At 46.1% G+C, this 26,005-nt stretch overlaps 1 protein-coding gene across 6 annotated transcripts in view; it reads left to right on the plus strand.

Annotated features, from left to right (window-relative positions):
• Positions 1 to 26,005, plus strand: part of FHOD3 (formin homology 2 domain containing 3) — a 495,977-nt gene that overhangs the window by 186,196 nt on the left and 283,776 nt on the right. For all 6 annotated transcript variants that reach the window (XM_082640045.1, XM_082640046.1, XM_082640047.1 and 3 more), the window contains exon 4: positions 20,286 to 20,353. In XM_082640045.1, coding sequence (XP_082496171.1) covers positions 20,286 to 20,353 — 68 coding nt within the window. The remainder of the gene's footprint in view (positions 1 to 20,285; positions 20,354 to 26,005) is intronic.

Genomic DNA, 26,005 nt, shown 5'->3' on the forward strand with positions numbered 1-26,005 from the left:
GAGTCTTAAGGAATTAGGCAGAAGGTGGGTGGGTGTGTGTGTGACACTTAATCTGTCTTAAAGATCCTGAAAGTTATTCCTAGCTCTTGGAAATTATGAAAAAGAACTGGGTGGAAAAGGAGTTCAAACACTCTATTCATAGGATAAGAGGAAAAGGAGGGAGGAAGGAAACTGACTTTCATTGACTTCACAGAAATGTACTCGGTACCTGTTACGTGCCAGTTACTGTTTAAGGTCCTGGGCTACCCTAATGCATAAAGCAGACGAAAATCCCTGCTCCTGTGGACCTTCCATTGCAGTGGGGGTGGGGAGAGACAGACGATAAACAAGGTAAATACATAAATATAGAGTGTGACAGTGATCAAGGCTGTGAGAAGAAAAACAGGCATGTGGTTCTGAAATGTGTGTATTTGAGTGCATGTCGGAGATTTAAAAATAGGGAGCCGGGGGAGATCTCACCCAGAAGGGGATGATTTCATGAGATGGGAAGCATGTAAGGGGGAAGCAGGGTGAGCAGGTAGGAGGCCACCTCACAACCCAGGTAAGGGATGATTGCTTTAGGCCAGAGGTGTAGCAGGTCAGTGGTAAGAAAGGTTGGATGTGGAATTCCTTGCCAAATGAGATCAGGGGTATAGGAGAGAGAAACAGGAAGCCTGGCTTCAGGGTTCTAGCCGGAGCATCTGATACAGACCCCATGGTCCCTCTGCTGTGACCTCTGAAGCTGTCACCTAAGATTTTCAGTTTGTGCTGTATTCTACTTTGTGTAATTGTTTCCACACTAGGTTATCAACTCCCTAAGAGCCAACCTAGTTCCTTTCTGTCTTTCTTTCACACCTCGAAGAGTCCAGTAAATGTTTGTTGACTTGGACTGAATTGACTAGTCCAAGATCAGCACTTTAGAAACACAGAACATTGTCGAATACCTACCAGGCATAGAATATATGGCTCATCTGAGGTCAAAATGATAGCCACGGGCCACGATGAGCTCTTCTCTGAGACAACCAGATGTACTCCTGAACTCAGAACACCAGGAGGAGAGGTGGGGCCTCCTTCATATGCCTCTCTGGATGGGGCCCCTCAGGCTCCCCATCCAGAGCCACCAGAATGTCCTGCTTTGGGAGGGGGGACTGGAAGAATTTGGGATTTTGCCGGCTGGTGTGTCCTCTGGTTGGAAGGCCAGTCACTGAAAATGACCCAGGGATTTTAGTGTGTCCCAAACCCAGGATAAGCCAGCAGGGCAGTGCGGTTGCTGCAGGGGCAGGGGCGGTTTTGGGTGGGCACTGCCGGCTGTGACCCAGCTCAGCTCGCCGCCCCACTTGACACAGCCAGTCAGTGTCTCTGAGCCGAGGGGGTGAGGAGAGGTGGCAGTCACATCACACCTGCCCTCTCCTCTTCCCACCCTGTCATTTTTTGTGTGTTTTGCTGTGGTTTATTTGTTGAATGTGAGAATCACGTATGTGTCAGAGGAGTCCACTCCCCACTGGCCCTTTTTGTTTCATTCCCAGGTAGAAAAGGTCATAATTCATGCTAGTAAAATACCTCCCCAAGTATTTTCACAGGAGCAGGTGCGTTCTATGTTGTTCCCATTTTCCGATGAAGGGTTGGCTCAGAGGTTATCCATGGGTAAAGGGTGGGGTGCCTTTCTTAGTCAGTGACATATCTTGAATACCGTACACTTCACCACTGAAGTATTGTATCATCTGTGATGCTGGTTACTGCACTCTGAGGAGCAGGTCTAGCAGGATTAGAGCCCCTTGTGGTAGCCACCCTCGGTGTGGACCCCTTCAGATTGTAACTGGTCACCCCTGGTGGCAGGAGTGGGAACTCTCCTAGCAATTCAGGTGTTAACCTGCCCCCCAAGGTCGTTGCTTCTCCCAGTGTGGTCCTGGGAGTTTGGTCGAAACGCAGAATCTCAGGCCTACCCCAGACGGACTGAATCCACGTCTGCACTTCGCAAGCCCCCCAGGTGATTTCTATGCACATTCAAGCGTGAGAAGATTAAGGGTACCAAGCATCAGCTGGTCTATTTTAAAATAAATCACGTCAAGTCACGTGACAACCCCAACTGTGGCTAGTTCTCCATCAGGAAGGCTGCTCTGCTACAGGCAACCGCGCCTCTCATGGCTTCCCTTTTGTTGCTGATTCCTTGAAACTTTTTTCTCTTCACTTGTCTCATTCCTTCAACATATGCCTCAGAAAATGCGCAACCCGAGTTTCTGATGATTTGCTCTGCAACTGAAGGTAGGCATGGGGCATGGCCCACTCTGTGTCCCTCACATGCCATGTACGGGCCTGGACAGGGAAGGGTTGCTTTTTAAATTCTGACTTGACTCATGGAGATGCTAAAAGTGCTTCCCCGACTTAAGGCTGACTTGGCTTCTATATCCTCTAAATACAGGTATGAATGGGTGGAATGAGGCTAAAATCGTCTTAGGTCCCAATGAGAATATAAAGAAACAGGCCTCTTAATTTTCAGACTAGGAGAAAAATGAAACAAATCCCTGCTTCCTTGCAAGGCAAAGCAACAGTTTGGGCGCTTGGTTTTGTTCTAATGGCACCTTTATCTGCAGTCAGTGTTTGAGGGAGCCTCTAAGTGTGGTATAATGATGGGTATTCATGTCTCTTTCCTGAGGAAAGAGCTCCAGCCCCTCAGGGGGTGTGGTGAAGTCTGGGGCCCTGCTGTCCGACCACAAAGATTACTGAGGACATTTTCCATGCCTGTGGCTCTGGTCTGTGTGGAGTCGGGGCAGAGCCCGAGGGAGACCGCACAGAGGGCACCGAAGAAAGCCACCCCTGCCTGCTTCCCATTCCTGGTCTGTCGCCACCCGCCCTCCCAGCCTTGCACCTGGCATTGCCACCTGGATAACGGTTCAGACAGAGGCTGTGGCTGAGCCCCGTACCCCATTATCCCATTTTTTACTCCTGGAAATACTGTCTGCCCTTGGGAAGGGAAGGGGGCCGCCATCTGCGTCTAGGGGTGAGTGTGTATGGAGCCTGGACATTAGGGCCGGGTGGGTGGTAGATTGCCAGGAGCCAAAGAGACTGTCACCTCTTGCAAAGGTACTTTAAGCCCCCCTTCCCTTTCCCACTCCCACGCCCCGACTATTGTCATGTACAGTCAGAAGTTGACTCACGTTCCCTGCCTGAAATAATCCAACCCTTGTTAGGCCTGCCCTGAGTCACGGTGACCTGGTGACTGCACTGTGGTGTTGGAAGGGCATGCCCTTCTGCTTGCCTTTCCCTTCAGTGGCCTGTGGCTGTGACTCTTTGTTTTAAAGGCTCCCTTGGCTCAGAGCCCAGTGTGAATGGGTGGTGGAGTCACTGAGGGTGAGCGCCCGACCATGGAGCTCATCCTGGCCCGTAGTCTCCTCTTCTGCTGCTCCCCACCCTCACTCTCCGCTGCTCCTTGAAGATCCAGGGCTCCCCAGCGCTCTCCCTTTGAATGGCACCAGGTGAATCAGGTGGGCCCCCGCTTGGAGCTGTTCCTCCGGAGGCCAAGGCCCTGGAGGGACAAGGAGGTCAGGGTCAGAGTCAGCCTGATCCAGGAAGCGGGCCTTACAGGCTGAGGAGCTGTGGGTTGGGGAGAGCGCAGCTGGAGCGCTTTCACTGGCTGACTCACGGCACCACCGTGGCAGGTCACCGTGCACACTGAGTGAGCCTGAAACAGCATGAGCCTGGTACATACATAGTGACATAGTGTCGGTGGAGTGAATACCAGAAAAGCCTTGCTCACCCGGCCCGCCACGAGCACGAGGGTGATCGGTTCAGGACTCAGCCTGTGTCTAACCCAGAGAAGTGGAATGGTGCTGCCCATTCATGGCTCCTCCCCTTGGCATCACAGGACTGCAAAGCTTCCCCAGTAACACCAGGCTCTGTCATTTCTTGGGGTTTCTCACACCTGGTCCCTCAGCCTGGAAAGCTGTGCCTGCCTTTACTCACCTGAATAACTGACTCATTTTCCCAGAGTTTACCTGGACTGAACGTATCAAACCGTGGGTCTCTCTCTCCCGTTAGACTTGAAGTTCCTCACGGGAGCACCGTGTAGTGTTCATCTTTGAGGCTAGGATGCAGTGCCCTCCCCCCACCCGCCGAAGTGACTCCCTGTGAGTGGCTCAGAGTCACAAGCCCCCCTCTCTCTATGGGTCACTGTACAGCTCCTTTATTCCGTGGGAGAAGTTACACCTAGGCCGCTAGCTGATTTCATTAGAAAATGCCTACTGATTAAGTATCAGGTCTAGAAATACTGATTCCACTGAGGCGCCCAACACTGGTTGTTCTGGTCCTCTTCTCTGTGATGGAGTCTGCCGGCAGCTGCATCCATGTTGTTTCCTAACTAAGTTCTCCAGTACGTTGGACTCACCTAGGCATTACCACCAAGGGGACGAGCAGTCACACTTGGCTCATTTCGAGTTTTCACTACGACTACTTGCTGCAGCTGTCAGGCACCCTCGGCTCAGCCGTCCTGGGCACAGGACCTTGGCATGGCCTAGAAATAAACCCAGACGGAGTGTCGGGGTCAGGGGGGATTGGGAGGCAGCTTGTCCTTTTGATGTGTAGAAACTTTCAGTTCAGACGTGCATTTGCTCCATGACACAACCAATACTTAAGGTTTGCTGCATTTAATTGTAAAAATGCAACACGACATTCTTTTACTGTGGTTCCCCCTCCCCCTTGGTCAGTGAATAAACTCTATTCAAAACAGTTGTTTTAAAAACCCTTTTCTCTGCTGCAGTTTGGTTTGCGTTCTGTGATGCTCGCCGTAGATTCATGGCTGTTTCCATCTTGAAGAATCTTTAAAGGAAGAGCCTGGCCCCATGGGGTGGGTCAGGTGAACTACTGAGTTTTGCCATCTCTGTTTGGTGACATGATTGATGCCAGACTGTTCCCTTTTGACCCCAGCTAATGATCCTTATCTTCTCTCCAAGGATTAGACGTTCACTTCTTTTTTTCAGAGTGTTTAGGGCAGGGATGGTGTACATTTTTCCTGTCAAAATCCATCGACCCCAGGAAGGAAGAGACCATCTCTTCGCAGGAGTGATGGTACCTTGGAGAGGCACCCCTGGGGCCCAGCCTGGGTTGTCTGAGCTCAGGCGATCTTCTCAGCACAGTAAGAAGGACCTGACAGATGACAGGAGGTGCCCTGCCAGCCCAGAGTGAAAGGGCTGACTAAGTCACTCTGTGGAGGGTCTTGGGTATGTTTTAGAAATATCATTGAAGCCTTTGGGGCTGGCGAGAGAAGGAAAAGTAATCTTTACTGAGCGCTAAAGTGTGCCAGGTGCTTTGCCACCATTATTGTATTCTTTATCACATTGCTTTAGAATGTTGGAATGTGTGTTTTTTAATCCTGTTTTACTGATAAGAAAACCAAGGCACAGAGAGGAATGTCTTCCGAAATGCAAACATCGATTTAGTAGTCTGGACGGCAGTAGAGTGGTGCGGAAGCCATGTGCAAAGCAGAGCAGTGCATGGTGCAGCCTGGCGAGGGCCTTACCAGCTGGGAGTGCAGGAGAGAGCAGGGGAAGTGGGCACTGTGCCCCCAACGGTGGGCACGAAAGGAGGTTGGGGGACACTGGTGGTAGGTTCTGTGAGCTGAGCCTGGGAATAACAGGGTGCTTCACTGAGGCCAAGACTGGGACAGTCCTGGCTGCAGTCAGTGCCTGGGTAAGAGGTTGAGTAGTTTTGATGTGTGTCCTCTGGGGCTGCTTGGGGTTGTGGTATGCGGTTTGGGGCCACTGCGCTGGGATGGTTCTCTTCTCCTAAATGTTTTCCCCCTGAGAGTAAAGCCAAGTTGGACCTCATACCCGATAGAGAGGGATGGTCTCCCGTGGACACCGCCAAGGACTCTGGATGCTTCCAGAAGCACAGAGAGAAAATGGGCTTGTTTGATCGGGAAACCTCTCTTCCCTTTGTGCCCTGCCAGTGGGGGGTGAGAAGTGCCGAGCTGCACTCAGTGACTGCCGCTGTGCTGTGGCCATTTCAGGGGCAAAACACCCCACATCCAAGCAGAACCACTTGGCAGTGCAGTTTCTCTGTGGTTGTTGGAGCTAGGAAGAGAAATATATGTCATTTTGGGAAAAAACACAAACAAAACACATACATCTAAACGTTTCAACTTAATTCTAAAATAAAGGGAATGATAAAAGCCCGTAAATAAAGTAACTGTTTTGAGGTTCTCCAGGTTCCTAATTTGAGAAGCGAGCAAAAGAAGAAGGAAATGTAGAAGGAGAGAAGGAGAGGGGGAAGGCAGGAGGGCAGGGGCCCAGCTAGGACAGGAGAGAGAGACAGGCGTGTAGATGGAGGGAGGGGAGGAGTTCTGAAGGGAAAGGTCTCCATCACCTGTTTTTCACACCAGGGTGTTTCTGCTGCTTTCAGATGCTAATGATCGGATTACCCTGGGTCAGCAGACTTTTCAGCGGGTGGTGTCAATGTGCAGACCCTCTGGGCCCCTGCACAGGGTCCTGTGGCTGGGCAAGTGATCGCAGAGCTGGATGGTCTCTGAGGACCCTTCTCTAGCTACGATTCTTTGATCCTGGGGAAAAATGAAGGCGTGTTTTAAACAGAATTCCAACTCATTAAGTGACCTGCACTAGCTGACCCCGGCCTTTTTGCCTCTGAGAAGAGACACTTTTGTTAAAGCAGAGATGGGAGCAGACGGAAGTACCCTTGTGCCCTTCGCTGGGGCCCAAAGCTAGCTGGTGCCCTAAGTTCAGAGGGAAAATTCGTTTCCTTCTCTTGCCAAAAACTCAGCCTCTGTGCGCCGGTGCCGAATCAAATCTTGGAGACAGAGTTTTGGATGAAGTAGAAAAGAATAGCTTTATTGCTTTGCCAGGCAAAGGGGGACACCGCGGGCTCGTGCCCCTGAAAAACTGTGTCCCCAACCCAGAAGGATTTGGTGAGGAGTTTTATAGCAGTGGTTCAAGGCTGGGGTTGCTGATAAGGTTAGGGTGTGTGCCTGCACTCCTTTAATCTGGCCTGAGGCGGTCTCCTCCTAAAGGGCTTCTCTGGTTCCTTTAATATTGCCTCAGGTGGTCTTCTCTGGAATGAGGAATGCTAACACTTTCATTTGTTGGGGGGTTTTAGTTTTGTAAAGAGCTCAAAGATATTGTTATGTGTAGCCCTTGAGGTGGAACCAGGACCCTGCTGCAAGGCTGCACTATTGTTTCTTGGTTGCTCCTCCCTTGTCTCTGCATCCCCTCGCTTCTCTGATTAGCAACTCTTTGAATCTGCCCTTTGGAACTCAGGGAAGGTCATGGAGGCTGGAGTCTATTCCCTACAAATAAGAAATGGGGGACAGAAAGGCTTCCATGCCCAGGAGTCCCATGGGGTCCCACTCGGTTTCACTACGAAGGGATTCAGAACCGGAGGTCCATGGCTGTGCCTGGGCTGCCTTCCTCAGTGAAGATGAGAAGGGTGGTTCCCAAGGTCACAGGCAGAAAGAACATGGAGCTGGGTGGGGCTCGGCAGGGTGGTGATGACAGGCAAACAACCATGCACGTAATTGCATAATTTCAAGTCTGGTGCAGCTTTTTGGTCGACGGCTCCTTGGACGCTGCTCGCCACTTGCAGGGGAGCCTCTCATGTTCCTCTCTAGCACAGCGCCTGCATCCCCGCTGTCTGCTGTTGACACGTCATCTCCACTGACTGCAAGCTTCATGAAGCTGGGTTGTGCCTTGTGCGTCTCTCTTATTCCCCTGCCTGGCACGGCCCTTGGAGCACAATAAGTGGCCAGTGATTGTTTGAAGGAAGGAAAGCCTGTTGAGGGCTACAAAGAAGCATGCTGGGATGTCTAGGGTCCTAAAAGTTCTCTGTGCCTTGCCCTTCAGAAGTCAGGGAAGGCTACAAACCTGGGCTAAAAATGTATGCACAGATGTGCCTGAATCTCCTCTGTGGACCCTCTTTTAGGGATCCAAGGTCAACAGATCCCTGGCCTTAAGCAGTACAACATGTACATCTGTCCATTAGCCATGTATTCCGAGCCCCGGCCCCTTGCCAGATGCTGCCGGGGCCCGGAGGGAAACTGGCATGGATGAGAGTTAGTTCTGGAGCAGGGAGATCCATGTAAGTGTGAGTGGAAAGACCAGTAATGCTTTGTGGCAGAATATGTCGAGTCTCAGGACTGTGGCCACACGTGCACAGAGTGGTTGGGGAAAGCAGTGCCCTTCATAACCTCCAAGCTTGTGGCCTTTCCACTTCCTGTAGGCTCGCCTTTGGTTATGATTTCTTTTAATAGACACTATTTTTGGGTGGAGCAATTATAGTTTTACAGAAAAAATTGAGCAAGAAGTACAGAGAGTTCCCATATGCCCCTCCAGCCTCCCCCAGTTTCCCCTATTATCAGTATCTTGCCTGAATGTGGTACATTGTTATAACTGATGAATAAATATTGCTGCATTTAAGATTTTTTTAAATTTTGTGTTGGAGTATAGTTGATTAACAATGTTGTGTGTTAGTTTCAGCAACACAACAGCAATTGATGCATTTTTATTAACTAAAGTTTGTCGTTTACATTAAGGTTCATTCTTTACGTTGTACATTCTATGGGTATGGACAAAAATATGTAATGACATGTAGCCACCATCATTGTGTCACGTAGAATAGTTTCACTGCCCTAAACATCCCCCATGCTCTACCTAGTCATTCTTTTCTCTTTCCCTCTGAGTCCCTGGCAACCACTGATCTTTTTATTGTTGCCATGGTGTTGCCTTTCCAGACTGTCATATTGTAGGAATCATATAGTACGCAGCCTTTTCAGATTGGCTTCATTCACTTAGTAACATGCATTTAAGGTTCTGCCATGTTTTTTTGTGACTTGATAGCTCATTTCTTTTATCAGTGAATAGTATTCCATTGCCTGATGTACAGCATTTTGTTAGCCAGTCACCAACTGAAGGAGCCTAAGGTTGCTTCCTAGTTTTGGCAATTATGATTGTGGATATGCTTTTCATGTCTTCTTAGGCCCTGTGGCCACAGGGTCATGGCAGAGTGGGGCTGTGTCTTTGGGGGCTGGGCTCATTCACAGAAAGCAAGACTCTAGCATGTTCTTAGGTTGGGCGAACCTATAAAGCTATAACCAGGCCAGATGTTGGGGGTATTAGGAATGTGGATGCTGAGTGTTCCTCCTAGGTTCTTTTTCCAGCCCCCAGAGTCAACTTGGTCCATTCATTAATCAATAATTTATTGAGATATTAGATCCTGGGGGTATAGAGGTAAGTTATTCATGGGCCCTGACATCAAGGTGCTCACAGTTTAGTGAGGGGGTAGGATTGCAAAAGAATCATTACATGTTGGGAATATTTAAACAAACACTGATTGTGAAAAATTAAGGACAATGGCCGATTCATAGGGTTAAAACCCACCACCATCATCAGAACTCATTCCAGCCCGTGTGACAAGTGTGACAATATGGGTGAATGCCAGGATTCACAGAGAGGGGCTGGGAAGGCAAAGGAGGGGTCTCCAGGAGGAGGTGACCTGGCACACAGGGAGGGGAGAGATGGAGGAGGCAGGGAAGCCCTGTTCCCTGTCGCAGCATGAAGGCTGGAGAGTGAGGCTTCTCCTGACGCTAGATCGTCTCCGAAAGAGTCAAGGATGGCATTCGGCTGTCTTGGGGTCCATTTCAAGGCAGGGGCACTGCTTGCTGGCAGTGAATGCCCAAGCTCCTCCAGTGTCCCATCTCTCAGGGAGTGTCCCCCCAAACCCCACCACTGCCAGCCCAGTGGGCCAAGCCTGAAATCTGGGAGTCTTCCACTTGCTTGGTCCCGCAGTCAGCTGTATCCCCAAAGCTCTCTCAAGTCGACCCCTCCTCTCCATCCCTGCTGTTCTTCCAGAGCTATCGCATCTTGCTGGCATGATTCCAGAGGCCTCTTAACTGGTTTCCTGCTCCTAACTCCCTTCAGTTTATCTGTCTTCGCTCACCGGACTGTCAGTGAAGTTTGTACAACCCTGTCTCCTTGGGTTCCTTCCTGCCTGAGAGACATGAAGCTGAAACTCCAGGGCACAGCAGCTCGGGCCCTGCCCGCGTGAACCCTCCGGGTGTCGTCAGCCTGATGCTCTTCCTGCGCGACCTGCCCGTGTCCCGGCCCCACTGAAGTGTGGTCCACTTTGAACACACTTCACAGCCGTGCAGGCTGCACAACTACTCTTCTCTTCCTCACGTTCGCCTTCTGCACAGCACTTCTCACACTGGTGGATTTTCACTCAAGCCTCTGAAGTCTGTTCCATGTCACCGTGTCTGAAGCGCCATCTCCAGCCCCAGCTTCACAGGGTTTTCCGCTCCTTCCTCTGTGGCCCCTTAGTGTCATCGTGTCCTTCTCACGTGACAGTGGCATTAGCTGGGGACATGTCTGTCCTCCCCAATTGGCCATCAACTCTTGATGCCTGAGAGTGTCTTCATTTCCGTCTGTCACCCGAGTGCTTGGCATGCTCCCTGCTTAGTAGATAATCAAGAAAGGATTATTAGAAGGATGATGTTACGCATATGTAAAGGGTGATTGCACTCTAAGGGAATTTGGGATTAAAGAAAGTCATCTTAAGCAGTGTTGCCTCATCGGGTCTTGGGACCTTCTCATCATTCACATTTAGCCTCTCCACCCTCAGGCTGAGGAGGCTGCCCCTCGGGTAACTGGGGGGGGGGGCCCTCACGCATCCCGATTCGCCATCATCACCACTGGCACTTGTCACGGTTGGTCCCCCAGAACAGAAGCCGTTGCTTTTATATGTGAGTGTTTTCTTCTGAATTTACGTGGTGACAGGAGTGTCACGGTTAGGATGTGAGCAAATGTCAGTGGCCGCGTTGTTTATTTTTATTGTACAAACAGAACATAAGGCCATTTGCATTTCTGCTAGGTGTTTTCCGTTACTCTCCTCCACTTCTGAGAGCCTGTAGTCCCAGCGCTGGGGCCAGCGATGATGTCGCTTCCCTGGCCTTGGTTCCTCCGCCTGTGAAATGACGATGTTGGATTAGATCAAGGATTCTTACCTCTTGGTCCATAGAATCTCCTGAAGGCCCATAGGGAGCTTCTGGGTACCCATATTCTCTGAAACTGTTAACATTTTGTGTGTCTGAACATCTTTTTGTGACGTGTATGATTTTCAAAGAGTGTGACACCCATCACTGGAAAAAATGGCTTCCAAAATCTGACCCAGCAGTTTTTTTTCACTGAAAAATAGTTTCTGCTGTGCCACTTTTTTTTTTTTTCCTTTAAAATATCAACTTGTTATACTGAGTAACAGTTTCAGGTTGAAATGGGTTATACTTCGCAGTCATCAGTGTATCATGTGGCACATTTGAATTCATGGGAAGAATTTCCAGAGTTGAATTCTTTTGACTCACTCAGCGTTGACAGTAACTTGGGCTGTGGGCTCCTGGTGGGGGAGAGAAGCATAACCCAAGCTTGGCCACCGACCTTCAGGTTGTCTTTTGTCACATTTTACCAGTTCTAAGTGGGGAGTCTGAAGAGCAAATGTCACAGCTACATCCAGGCAAAGCAGGAGCTCATTTCTCATTGCTGTATCTGAAAAACCATGCTGGTTGCATCCTCTGTAGCTGGAGCAAACAGATTTTTTAATGTAGGCATGGCATTTAGCTGATGAATAAATCTCTTCTCTACGTGTGATGTCTTTTGTAGCAGCCCAAGGGTAGGAGGCAAGTTATTGTCTTCTCGTGCAGAAGAGGGATCCCTGTGTCTTGGTCCCAGTTCCCCATGGAGTGCTTGTTTACTGAGTTTGCCTCTTGGTGAGAAAAGGATGTGCTGTAATTATTAAAGTCAGTGATTTTTATGGACCTGAAAGCATGATATTCTAGATGCATCTTTCACTAGCCCACTTCCCCAGACACACCTACAGATGCCTTTGATTCTTCCCCTCCACATTCTTTCACCGATGTAAGTTGGTTCTGTTTTTTTCACTGGTGCCTTCTCATGGTCTGGTCTTTCTTTCCCCTCACACTGAGGTTTTCTTCATTGTGCTCTTGGCTGAGTAGGAAGCATGGGACCTCTGTGGTTGTGCTTTTCAGCACTGAGATTTTCGAGCCATGCAGGTTTCCTTCCCAAAGACAGAGCAGGAATGGTCTCTGATGGCCTTTATTTAATTTGCCCTCAAGTCCTTGTTATTATAAGCTAGTTTAGCATGTAATCCACTAATTACATCTCTTAAAGGAACATATTTTAAATGGCAAGAACTGTGGAGAGAAAAGATGGGAGGGCTTATAAAGACTTTAACAAACGATGTTCTGATTACATCTCTTTTCCCCACCACCTGTAGGCTCCCAACTGCCCTTTACTCAAAGGTGAATGTCTGCACCCCAGGCAGATTCAACCTGGAAGGGTGGGGAGAATGAATGTGCACATTCATTTACTGGCCAAGCACACTCTGTGTGCTTGACCTAAAAATAATGAATGTTTAATTGCCCCCACCTACAGCTTCTCCCCAGCTGCTGGGACCAGCGCTGCCTCTTCCATGGGACCTTCTGCAGCCTGAGCTCTCCTGAGCTACAGGCCACCCCGGGCTGTGCTGGTGGGAGGGGACTTCTTTGAACTCTTCCGACCTGGCAGTGTCAAAGCTTCGGGAGAATGGCAAACCTTTGAGAATTCAACCTGATCGCAGCCTTACATTTTACATATGAAGGTTCTGCTTTGAGTTTGACTGTGCTCTTTTGATGTTTGCCAGGAAGCGTCCCACATTTCACTACTTAGTCCCCCAGGCACCTTTTTCCCTGCTGCTGCGACTTGGGACTCTCAAGCCACGTCTTGGTGGCAAGAACCATCTTTTTCCTTACACGCCCCCCCCACCCCCTGGGAGGGGCTGCACCCTCATCAGCATGCATTCACGACTGAGGTGTTCAAGGAGAAGGGAACACCTCTGAGCTCCTGGGAGAAGTGTGAAGCTCACGTACAGGTGGAGCCTCTGGAGCTGCCCTCTTGCTGACTTAGGCTGGGCTCCACATCCCTCCCTGTGCTCAAAGGTTGAGGTCTTTTTTTCTTTTGCATTACGTGATTTTCAGGCAACGTGCACACATAGAATGCCCTCCCTTGGGACTTGGGACCCCTGAGGACAGTCCACAGTGTTTGGGGTTTAGTAGGAGGATCAGAGGAACTCCAAGCTCTTCTCCACCATCCACGGGCTGAGGCCAAGGGTGCATCTGCACCTATATACACAGACTCAGAGACACACACGTGAGCCCCACGCAGAGAGAGGAGAGCCTGCAGACACTGGTGGCAGACCAAGGGCGCACCAAGGTTATCAGTCCTACTCACTGAGGACGCCTTGGATTCACTAGGTAACCCAGGACTGAGAATCACACCTGAATAGACAGACTACTTCTCAAGGTGTGATTGATGTTCTGTTGGACATGCATCCAGGAGAGACGTCAAGCATACCCTTGGGAAGCTCTGTTCCCAGAGGAAGCAGGCCATCCTCTGTTCCTAGGTGAGCCCTTCACACTCTAGTCTAAGATGAAGAGGAAGCCAGCACAGCCATGGTGAGTCTGACTTTCTGTATGGTGAGGCCTGGATGAGATGTAAATGGAACACTCAATTCCTTGAACTCAGAGGGTCCCTCAGCAGTTAAAGCTCCAGACCACACCACCCGCAGCATGGCTAGCCCAGCAGCAAGGAAGCCAGGACCTGGGCTGTGGGAAGGAGCACCTCTCCTTTGGCCTGTGTAGGCTCCTCTTATTGAAGGGCTGTCAGCAGTCCTTGGTTTGGGTGTGGTATCTGACGTGGTAAAACACCTGCTGGCTGCTCTTCTACCAGCAGGAATGGTACCTCTCATAAAATGACAAATTATATGTCATTTGCAAACATCCTTGATCCCTAATCCTTCCTAACCTCTAGGTAAACAGTGGTGTCTCCTAAGACGTATATCAAGTATCAACAGAACAAGTCACGTAGGGCATGGAGGCTTTTGGCTACCCTATGTTTTTAAGATAGATGATAATTTTGAGTTTTGTTTTTTTTTTTTTGCGGTACGCAGGCCTCTCACTGCTGTGGCCTCTCCCGTTGCAGAGCACAGGCTCCGGACGCACAGGCTCAGCAGCCATGGCTCACGGGCCTAGCCGCTTCGCGGCATGTAGGATCTTCCCGGACTGGGGCACGAACCCGTGTCCCTGGCATCGGCAGGCGGACTCTCAACCACTGCGCCACCAGGGAAGCCCTTGAATTTTAATTAAGCGTTGTGATTTCATTTTACACCACGATGTTGGTTCTTTTTAGAGAGGTAATATCAGTTATCTTTTCCAAAAAAAATCAGTACTCTAGAGTAATATTTCTTTGAGTGAGTATTTGGTCATTTAAATTTCAACCAAAATGGTGATGATTCCAGTATTATTCTCATATAATATGGGGACCAACTCATGACATTTATTAAAATGTTTATTGCACAGAAAATGGAAAGGTTTGCAGTACTTTGGGAGAGGGTATCTATGGCCATAAAAATGAAATTTTGCTGCCAGTCACTTTTATGAAAGGTTAAAAAAAAAGCTATAATTTAACAGATGCGAGATGGAAGAATTTCTGATTTAGACCTCACCTAGTGCTTTATAGCTTATGGAGTTAAAAAACAAAGTATTTTAAAGGACATTTCAGCCAAAATATGTAATATTCTTATATAGGTTAGGTGATCTTTTGAGCTTTGATATTAAAAAAACTACATTAAAATTCATAACTTGCTCTCTGAAGTGGTAGGGATAATTTTCTCACTTTAAAGAAAGAATTATTTGGAAACCATACTATTTTTTAATTCAGCTTTGTTTGAAATATACGATTATTTAAATAAAATGTAAAACTAATTTAAAAAATTAAAGACAATTGGGATGAAAAGTACTTACTCGAATAGAAATTGTTGTTTGTTTTAATTAAGACACTTGGCAAAAAACGGAGGGGGAGAGACTTTTGGCACCACTCAAAGATATCTTTGGCATTTGTACAAGGATGTTTCTCATCAAAGGGTGAGGCCTCCCTGAGGTCTTCTGTTCTAGTGCCACAGAGGAGTCATTTGTGATGTCCTAGAGGTTAAAAATACAGAGAATGCATACCAATTAAAAGATAGATTGGATGAAAACAAGTTGCAACTGTACCTACATGAAACTCTATATAGACAGGTTAGAAATAGAAGGATGTAAAAAGATACACCATGCAAACACTAACCAAACACTGACTAACTGTATAAGTATTAGAAAAGTAGACTTTAAAAAGGAATATTGCCAGGGATGAAGAGAGACATTACAAATGATAAAAGGCCACTTAACCTAAAAGCCATAGCCATCCTAATTGTGAGTGTACCTGACAACTGACCTTCAAAGGACCTAAAGCAAAAACTCATAAAGCTGAAGGAAGGAATAGACAAATTCAGTATAATAGAGATTTCAATACTGCTCTCATAGTAAAATACAGCACAGGTAAACAGAAACTTGGTAAGAGAAGAAGACCTGAACAGCACTATCATTCAACTTGACCTAGTGAATTTTTATGGAATGGTTCAGCCAATAACAGCAGAATACACATTCTTTTCATGTGTACATGAGGCAGTCATCAAGATAAACCATATTCTGGGCCATAAAATACACCTTAATAAGTTTAAAATAATTGATATCATACAAAGTCTATGTTCTCACCATAAAGATGTTAAACTAGAAATTGGTAACAGAAAGATATTTGGAAAATCCTCAAATATTTGGAAGCTAAGCAGTATACTTCTAAATAAACCAGAGGTTAACAACAACAACAAAAACCCCCACAGGATTAAGTTATTCCCTTTTGACATGAAAGAAATGTTCAAGATTCATTCAATTTGGATCGGATGAAAATAAAAACAATATATGTAAATTTGTAGAATGCAGCTGAAGTAGTGCTTAGAGAGAAACTTTTAGCATCAAATACTTATATTTGATAAGAAGAAAGGTCTCACATTAGTTGTTAAGTTTTTACCGTCAGAAACTAGAAAAAAAGAGAAAATTAAGCCAAATGCAATCAATGAAATAGAAATCAGAAAAGCAATGAAAAAAGGAATGAAATCAAAGGCTGATTCTTTGAAAAGATCAATAAAATTTATACATCTTTAGCCTGACTGACCAAGCATAAGGGAGAAAAGACAGATTACCAATATCAAGGTTAAAAGAGAGGAGGTTGCTATAGTCAATAAAAGGATAAGGGACTATTATGAACAACTTTATGTCCATATATTTAACAATTTAGATGAAATGGATAAATTTCTTTTTTTAAAAAATAAATTTATTTATTTGTTTGTTTTTGGATTCGTTGTGTCTTCGTTGCTGCGCGTGGGCTTTCTCTAGTTGCGGCGAGCAGGGGCTACTCTTCATTGTGGTGCGCGGGCTTCTCATCGCGGTGGCTTCTCTTATTGAGGAGCACGGGCTCTAGGAGTGTGGGCTTCAGTAATTGTGGCACGTGGGCTCAGTAGTTGTGGCTCATGGACTCTAGAGCTCAGGCTCAGTAGTTGTGGTGCACGGGCTTAGTTGCTCCGTGGCATGTGGGATCTTCCTGGACGAGGGATCAAACCCGTGTCCCCCGCATTGGCAGGCAGATTCTTAACCACTGCACCACCAGGGAAGTTTGAGAAATTTCCTGAAAGATACAAATTACCAAAGCTCATTCAAGAAGAAATATATAATTAGAATAGCCCTATGTTAATTGAAGAAGTTGAATCCATAGTTTAAAAATTTTTATTAAAGAGAACTCCAGGTGCAAGTAGCTTCACTGGAGAATTCTGCCAAACATTTAAGGAATAACTAATACCAAGTTTACACAAACTTTTTCTTAAAGTAGAGGAGGAGGGAATACTCTCAACTCATGAGGTCAGCATTGCCTCAATGTCAACAACGTTACAAGAAACAAAAACTATAGATTAATGTTCCTCGTGAATATGGATGTAAAAATCCTCAACAAAAAGTTGTCATTCTCAGCTGAATTTTTTTCTATTAATACTTAATCCCTATTTGAACCCTCCTACACTGGTGGGAATGTAAATTGGTGCAGTCACTATGGAGAACCGTATGGAGGTTCCTCAAAAAACTAAAAAAAGAGTTGCCACATGATCCAGCAATCCCATTCCTGGGCATGTATCTGGACAAAACTATAATTCAAAAAGATACATGCACCCCTATGTTCATAGCAGCACTGTTTGCAATAACCAATACATGGAAGCAACCTAAGTGTCCATCCACAGATGAATGGATAAAGAAGCTGTGGTACATATATACAATGAAATATTACTCAGCCCGAAAAAAGAGTGAAAAAATGCCATTTGCAGCAACATGGATGGACCTAGAGATTATCATACTAAGCAAAGTAAGTCAGAAAGAGAAAGATAAATACCATATGATATCATTTATATGTGGAATCTAAAATATGACACAGATGAACTTACCTACAAAACAGATTCACAGACGCAGAGGACAGACTTGTGGTTGCCAAGGGAGAGGGGTGGCAGGGGAGGGTTGGACTGGGAGTTTGAGACTAGCAGTTGCAAACTGCTATATATATATATATATGTATATATATATATATATATATATATATATATATATATATATAATGGATAAACAACAAGGTCCTATCATATATTACAGGGAACTATATTCAATGTCCTGTAATAAACCATAATGGAGAAGCATATGAAAAAGAATATATATATGTGTATAACTGAATCACTTTGCTGTACACCAGAAACTAGCATAACATTGTAGATCAACTATACTTCAATAAAAGAATGCTTAATCCTTGTTTCAAAATGATTATTTTGATCATAGCACCAAGTAGTAAAACCTTAGCAGTCAGAGCACAACAAACCATAATTCTCATTCGCATGAATTGGAAGCCGTGACAAATTGCTGATAACTAAAGGAGACTCTAACTGGGATATTGTGAATCTATGTAAGACATATTTCTGCCTGTCGTCTGGTGGTGTATAAGCAAGAAAGTAATGCAAGCTTTATTACCTTATAAAGAAGTACCTGGAATTGACTCTCTCCTCTACGGATGCTCTTCCCGGATAAGCTAAATCTGCCCTTGATCTTCAGGGTATACGTAGCCCCATGCTTGGCATCTGAGACCTTTGTTCTTATTAGAAGTGGTACTGGCTAAAAACAAAGTCTGTTCCTCTGGGATTTGAGAATTCTGAGACATTAGCTGTAGAAACTGGAGGAAGAAGTGATCTCCCCAGAGACCTGGGTTCTACTGCAGGGTGATGCAGTTCACTCTACTTATTACTCATGTCCTTTGAGGCCACGCATGTACTTTACAGGTCAGCTTGTGAGTCATCAGGCCTCAATGTTTAGGGTCTATGATGAATTAGACGTTTAGTTTGGGGATGGTGGATTCCTTTGGAGTTGTCCCGGCTCCTTCTGTTCAGGAAGGTGAGGGGTTCTCTCTTAATTGAAACTCTTCATAATTAACAAGTGACTGTGGACTGCATATGGTATTTACAGGTGGGAGATTCCATGGTGGGCAAACAACTAGGAGGCCTTGGGGTCAGACACCACCCCCCAGACCCCAACCCCACAGAATCCTGCCTCTGCCCCTTAAGCTGTGTGTATAGGTTGTGAGTCTGGAGGAGCCTCGCCGCCTCAGGAGCAAGAGACCAGGGTGTCTGCAGCACAGAGAGGGAGGGGCACCAGGGCTGCGTGACCAAGGGCTTGACAGGCCGCTTAAAGGATTTTGGATTTCCTGCTCAGTGCAGCGGGCAGCCACTGAACGGTTTAAATGGGGGCAGTGATGTCGTCAGGTGGTCATCGTCACCCAGTCTTTCTGGCCTTGGTCTGGAGGGTGGATGGGAAGAGGGAAGCGGGCAGGGAGTCCGTAGGGAGGACTTCGAGGAAACTACTGCGATTCACATGCTGAGCCTCGCTGCTCCGTCATTTTAAGTGTCTCTCAGATGGGAGCCTGTTCACTTCTCGAGCCATAGTGCAAAGCAGGCATGTCCTTCTCACAACCAGACTTCTGCTAAGTCACTTAGATCTGAGTGTTCCACCCCCTTCCACTCAAGTTCATGCCACTCACACAAGAGGAGAATGTGGCTCTGTCCATTACCCCACCCCCTAGTCCCCACCCCATAGGCTGTCATTGAAGCCCAGGGTTGCTGGCCATGCATGTGACATTGCTTTGAACTCTATTATTGTCAATATTTAAAATAATTGTGCATTCTACTCCATCATATCAGTGCTTGATTGAATGCAAAACCATTTTCCTCTAAATCTATTATTGTCTGTTCCCATTTTACGGATAAGGAATCCAAGGCCGAGAGAGATGAAATACTTTGCTCAAGATCACGTAGCGGTGGGTGGTGACACCAGGTTTGGACTGCAGGCTGTCTGATTGCTTAGTCTATGCTTTACGTTCACTCTTTACTACTGTACCCTCAGTGCCTGGCAGGTGCTCAGTAAATATGTGCTGGATGGTTTACCTTGGGGCAGTCTGGCATGAAGTGTTAGGAACCCAACCCCAGGCACCTAAGCCACCTGGGTCAGGGCCAAGCTTGGGTTCTGGGAAGCTGAGTGGAATCCATGCTCCTGGGAGTATGCATACACCAGAAGAATGGGACACTCCTTCAGGGCATCGTAGTGCCACCCCACTGACCAGTGGGGAATTGTGGCATACTCATCTGCCTCTCCTGCCTCACTCTGACCTCTGGAAGGTGGGTCCTGTAGAAGTTGGTCTCAGTGTCGAGCCCCAGGGTACTGACAGGGGCTCCTCCATCTGCCTTGCTCTGGGCCAGGACCCATCCTTGAACCCATCTCACATGAGTGAGAGCCTGGGTGCAGGCAGAGCTAAGGCTGGGTTCCTGCTGGAAGGGGGCCGTCACCAAGGGAGCTAGTCAGTCCTTAGAGCCACTCTGCTGCTCTTGGATCATTGGATCACAGGGAAAAGGAGGCAAGTTGAAGCTTTCTGAGCCCAACAGCAGAAAGCATGGTGGTGCAGGGGCTGTGAGGCAAGGAAGGAGGTTCTGTTTTGGTTGTGTTAACTTTCCAGATATAGTTGGCTACCAAGTATAGTAGTCTGTAAAAAGCTGGAAATAGAGCTCTGGAGAGAGGGAGGTGAGGACTGAGGGTGCAGATCAGGGCATCTTTCCCACAACTTGCAATCTCCTCTTCCTGCGTCCTGCAACAGCTGGACTGTCCTTTGCACCCCTGGGGGTAAGGTCGATATCCTGCATGAAATGAATTTGTTTTACTCACCTTTCCAGTGGAAATTCATTCGTTGTTCATATCCTCTCTGTGTTTTTGCCATCTGTCGAGTCAGCTTAATTAATTGTATATGTTGTATTCTTTATTTCAGAAAAACTGTACAACTCCAGTGGACGAGATTTAAGAAGGGCCCTTTTCTCCCTGAAGCAGATATTTCAGGTAAAATAAAGAAAAAAGTACTCTCAGGTTCTGTTTTTGCATTGCTTGTGGAATTAGATGCAGACAAGTTTATACCTTTTACTGATTACAAAAAGAAAAGTCTCTTTAGAGTACAATGTAAATTCTGTCAAAATGTCAGTTGAGTATTTTTACCATACCAAATATTTCAAGCATAAGTAAAAAAAGTTATCAAATCACAATATTTTTCCATATTTACTTCAGATTTAAAAAAAATTCCTACTACGGATGTAACTGAAGTCTTGTGTTCTGCTCAATACCAACCACTGTCTTCCTCCTCCACCCCGGGTCCCCTCTCTACTGAATGTCACATATGGTGTTTATCATGCAAATGCACGTTTCCATAGTAATAGTGAATATCCACCAACAATATGTGATATTCTTTTCTATGAACTGTACATGCATGTTATCATGCTGTGTGTATCATGCTGCGGCTTACTTAGTGAGAGCGGGATAGGTGTGGGCGTGACCGAGGTAACTCTGAGTGAGTAACCATTGTATAGAGGAAGCACAAGTTGCCTTGTTCATCTTCTATTGGCAGACAGCTGGGTTCGTTTCCAGGGATCTGCTGTTACAAACCATGCTGTTAGGGACAAGCCCCCTTGTGCACGTGTGCAAGCATCTTTGTCAGGTTCTGTCTTATCCTTCTCTCCTAAACCTTCCCTCTGCTTCTCCCCTGGGCAAGTCACAAGCTTAGCAAAGAGAGCTAGGACAGGAGTGCAGGCAAACTCCAAGCTGTCACCCACAGGAAAGAGGGACAGAGAGTCAGGGGAGGAGGGAGAGGCCGCCGTGCCAGGCAGGGCAGGGTCAGGAGAAGCAGGATGAGGCTTCGTGGAGAAGATGAAGCTTGCATTGAGCTTGTGTCTCCGTAGGTTCATCGTTCTTCCTGGCATGATTTTAGGCTCTAGGGTGCGGTCCATATCTCTTCAGTTCCCATCTCCTTCACATACTTAAAGGATTTTCTGTCTGTGATAGTTCTAGCCGAGTGGCCGTCCCCTTCATGGGTGCCTTCCTGTTGGAGGGGGATTGGCAGAAAGGCAGGCCAACAATCCATCCCACCTGCACGTTCTTGTCCCATTTTTAAACTTGTTCAACCATGCATGCCCTCACCTTTTTCCCAGAGCAGAGCCCTTCTCAGTGACAGCGTTTCTGGAGATGAGTCCTCGTTTCTCATCTTCCCACAGCTAGAGGCGTGACCCTGAGTCACCACTGCCGCCTCATGTTGCATGTCTCAGAAGTGCCTTGGGGTTTGGGGTTGGCCTTGATTCAGGCTGTTTCTTCTGGGAAAATTGTAACAGCTCTCATGGGCACCACCTGCTGCTTGGTCCATCCTCTAGCTTCCCACCAGAGGGGCTGACAAGTCCTTCTCATGCTGGTGCCGTGTAGCCGTCTGAGTTACGTCTGAATCTCTCAGTATAACGTTGAGGCCCTTCTGGACCTGGCCTCTGCAGCCCACCTCCCTGTCCTTGGCTGCAGCTGTCTCCCCCGTGATTGTGTTCTGGGGGCAAGTCTCCTCTGCACCTTTGCCCCTGGACCTATTGCTTCTATCTCAGGATGCGTTGTTGCCCCACATCCACTCCCTATGTCTCTGTTTCCCATCTGGTGTCTCCTCCTGCCGGGGAGATCCTCCAGATGAGCCCTCACTGCAGTCAAGGGCTCTCCTCTATAAAGTTCTCTGTGCTCACCTCTGCAATGGAATTTAAGATACCACAAGGCGCGTGTCCGAGTCTGGTCATCTGTGAGCTCCCTGGATTCCATCACTGGGTCTTTGGGGCCTCACGCTGGGGCCAGTGCCACTGAAGCAATAGATGAATGAATTGGGTGAACTGAATACTCCTCTCACAGGTGTGTGTCTTCAGTCTTTCCTGGCTCTAATTAAGTAAATGCTTCGCTAATTACTTGCCCCAAAGCTTCACTTCCCACGTATCCATCTGTCTCCCTGCTTCTTAGCTGAACAGAACAGAACTTCTTCACCCTCCGTTTACCTCCTCCTCTCGAACTCAGATCCCTGACTGCACTTGGGCTGGGCTGTCACTGTGCCAGCGGAGGACCACACTCCTGCCACTCCTCACGCTAGCTCGTGCAGCCCCTCAGCCTGCCTGCTGCTTCCGTTGTTCAGCTTTGACTCCTTTTGAAACCTGTGTTCACCTCATTGAGTTGGTGGCAGAACCACACAGAGAAGAGTCATTCCAAGTGTCTTGAAAACACTGCAGTTTGTGTACCCTGGGTAGGATATACTCTAAGAAGAAAAACCACACACACATGACAATCAACTGTTTATAATAATCACATTGCTGACGATAGTGTTGGTATTGCTCTTCTGATACTTGTGTGTGTGTGTGTGTGTGTGTGTGTGTTCTAATTTTGTCACTCTTAGAGTTCTTAAGGATTTGGATTCTTGGTGTGTGGAAGAAAGTTGATAGAAAGATAGAAGGGTTAGGTTAAAAAACTCTGGGTTCCTGAATTTATGTGGAAGTCTCGGAATGAACCCAGGGTGTTTATTATCTTAACAGACTTGCAACAGAGCATATTTCTAGCACTAAGTTTATTGAACTAGCACCAAGATTGCTGTCTTAAACTACAGAAAGGAACCAGAGCTCCTTGGAGAAATAGCTGACTCCAAGTCTGGCATAGAAAACCTGTAAAATAAACCTGGAACATATTATTATGCAGATAGCAAGGTAGCTATCAAATACTACTGGGATTATTGTCAAAGGGACTTGGGAGCACATTGAAGGGTCTCCCACTGGCTGGCTGAAGATGAACAATTAAGCATCAGTAAGGATGATAATTACAGTTGATTAAAACACGTCAGGTTAATCTGCATTGATGAGTTCATAATAATACTAAAGAATGACAATGAATTGGTCACCAGTGGAAGGAGGATGGTGGTGAACTAGCATGTTATTTTGAAAAATGGGTAAAATTTTAGAATCAGACATTTATCTTACTTTTTTCCTGAATGAACTTTAGGATAATCAAAAGTTCAGTTGAGAGGAAGTTTTGCTTTTAAAAATATTCTAGCTAGCAAGTAAGAAGGAGTGATATAATTAGAGTATCAATGAGAATGTCAGAATTTTGCAACCCTGAATGAATTAATGGATCAAGGTATCAAGCATCAGGATCTGCTGACATGATAGAAGTGAGATACAATCAGATATTACATGCCTTCTCATGGAAACTTGCACTGCCATTGAGGATGTGGTCAAGCCAACAAAATCAACTCTGTATCTGATCCTGCCTTTCTATGCAGTAACCAATTTACAAATGATCTAGGACAGAGGCACATGTTAAACCACACAGCAGGCATGTAATCAGCAGAATCCAGAATATAGACTACTCTGTAGGACAAATGATCTAGTTTCTTCAACACACAAATTTCAAGGGAAAAAAAGAGATGAATTAAAAGACATTTAAAAGTTATATCAGCTAATTGCCACATGTGGCTCCTATTTGGATCCTACTACAAAATTTAAAACACTATTTTTGAGACAGTTGGAATTGGTCAGTGACTGGACATTTGATAATATTAAGAAAGTATTACGTTTTTATTATGAGTACATAATTTTAAAAAGACTTTCTATCCTTTAGAGGTACATATTGGAATATTTATGGATTAAATGATATGATGTCTGGGATTTGCTTCAAATTAATATGGCAGCAGACAGGGTGGGGTGATAGATGGAACAGGATTGATATGAGTTGATTGGCACCTGGGGTTCACTAAATTATTCTGTCTTCTTTTGTATATGTTTCAAGTTTTCCATGGTGACAAAGTTAAAAGATAAACACAAGTCGGTCTTGTTGCACATCCCCTCACCATGCTTGTTCTGTAGTGTTGTCTCTCTGAATTCTCAGAGATGCTGTTTCTACCACTTATTCAGCAAACAAATATTCTTGAGCAGCCTTTGTTGGCATTATGTAGGCAAGGAAGAAGCCATTTCCTACCAAAAGTTTAATCTGTTTGGAAGACCACAGACCTGTGCACAAAACAGCTCTAACACACAGGGCAGGGTTGCTTTGGGTATTGGGTGGATTCCACAGGCTGCAGGCTGTCTGGGGCTTAGATCACCTTCTCCCACACCCACCGGTCTGCACCTCCATCATGTCTTATGTTTTCTGGATGTGGAGGTTCTTTTTGGAACTAGAGTGTAAGGGTGTAAAAACAGAACCATTGGTCATTTGGATTGAGTTGAATATTCCTTGACTAATAGGCATTTTTAAAAAATGATCACAGGTTAAAATATGGCTATTATAGAGAATTCTGAAATTCAAGGATAATCTCATATCAGTTAGTGTTAACATGTTGACTTCGCTCTAGTTAGAAACCAATGTTTTAAAAATCATTTATTAATGCCTGTGTACTTCAAGATGTGTGTTCAAAATCTTGTACATTGCCAATTTGGAAGATATTTTCTACATTAATCATTCATACACTTTTATTTTCTAAGTGCCTTATCTACATATGTGCATAAATATTAGTTAGGGTTCTGAATTATTTTTATAAACACTGTCCAGTGTTTTTTTCCAAGTGCCTTTTCCAGACAGTCAGCTCTCTGCTATATTAATATTAGTGATTAGCTTGAGTGGTTTCTTGAGAGCTTGTTCTCACTTTTTCACCATGAAGTCATGTGTGAATCTAGTTTTAAAGTAATAAACATTCGTTACATGCTTGGAAAAACTTTCTGACTAGACATGAGCTCATCTAAATGTTCACTTTTCACATATGCTGGTGGAAAAGAATATGGATGGAGGGAGAATTATTTTTATTTCCTTTATACATATGAGTGTAAAGTAATTTTCCAAAAACTCATGATATTGTCCCATTTTCTCTTGCTTCCAATGCCATGATTATCTTAAAGTCTGAGTTAACACAGCTGTCTTTCATTACGTTCAGGCCACAGCAGTGCTCCCCCCTCCCCCCAGTGCCCTCTGAATGTTGAGTGTGTTCTTGGTTCAAAGGGAGCATTTGCCTGGCCTGCCCCCTGCTTCCCTCTCCCCACCTCCCCGTTAGCTCACTGTCCTCCTTCCATATAATTGGAAAATGCCATAAAATTAAAATGAGGGGCTGATTTCAATGTGGAGATGGGAGAATTATACCAGTTTGTCTAAATTATTTTTTCTTTTTTGGAGGTAAACCATGGTTGCTGACCATTCCTATAATAATAACCTTTCATTATTCCATTAAACTTTCTACTGTTTACATCACTGAGGTTTTTTTATTTTTGCTCTGTTGTTATAATTGAAGATGAATGTATCCTAGCTGTGTGTGAGACAAGGCAGTGTCCAACTGAGGAAATCTCCTGAAACAGTAGTGGAAAAATCCCTCTCATAGAGCTCCATGGAACTTGGTACTCCAGGCAAAGGACTGGATTTGGGGGCTGGCTGGACCATAATTAGGTCATCTTGGCCAAAGTTTTGCCCGTTTTGAGTCTTCATCTGTAAAGGGAAGGTAGGATTAGATCAATGATTCTTGAACTGGCTGCCCTTTAGGATTTCCTTGGGAATTTAATAGCAGAGCCTGGGCCCCACCCCAGAAATTCAGATTAAACCCATCTGGGCAGGGACTTGCTTCCTGTTCCTTTTTTAAGTTCTGCAGATGATCCTGATGTGAGGGAGTCAGAGGTGAGAAGG

Source organism: Mesoplodon mirus (genome assembly GCF_964341445.2).
Source record: "Mesoplodon mirus genome assembly, chromosome: 13".
Classification (NCBI taxonomy): Eukaryota; Metazoa; Chordata; class Mammalia; order Artiodactyla; family Ziphiidae; genus Mesoplodon; species Mesoplodon mirus.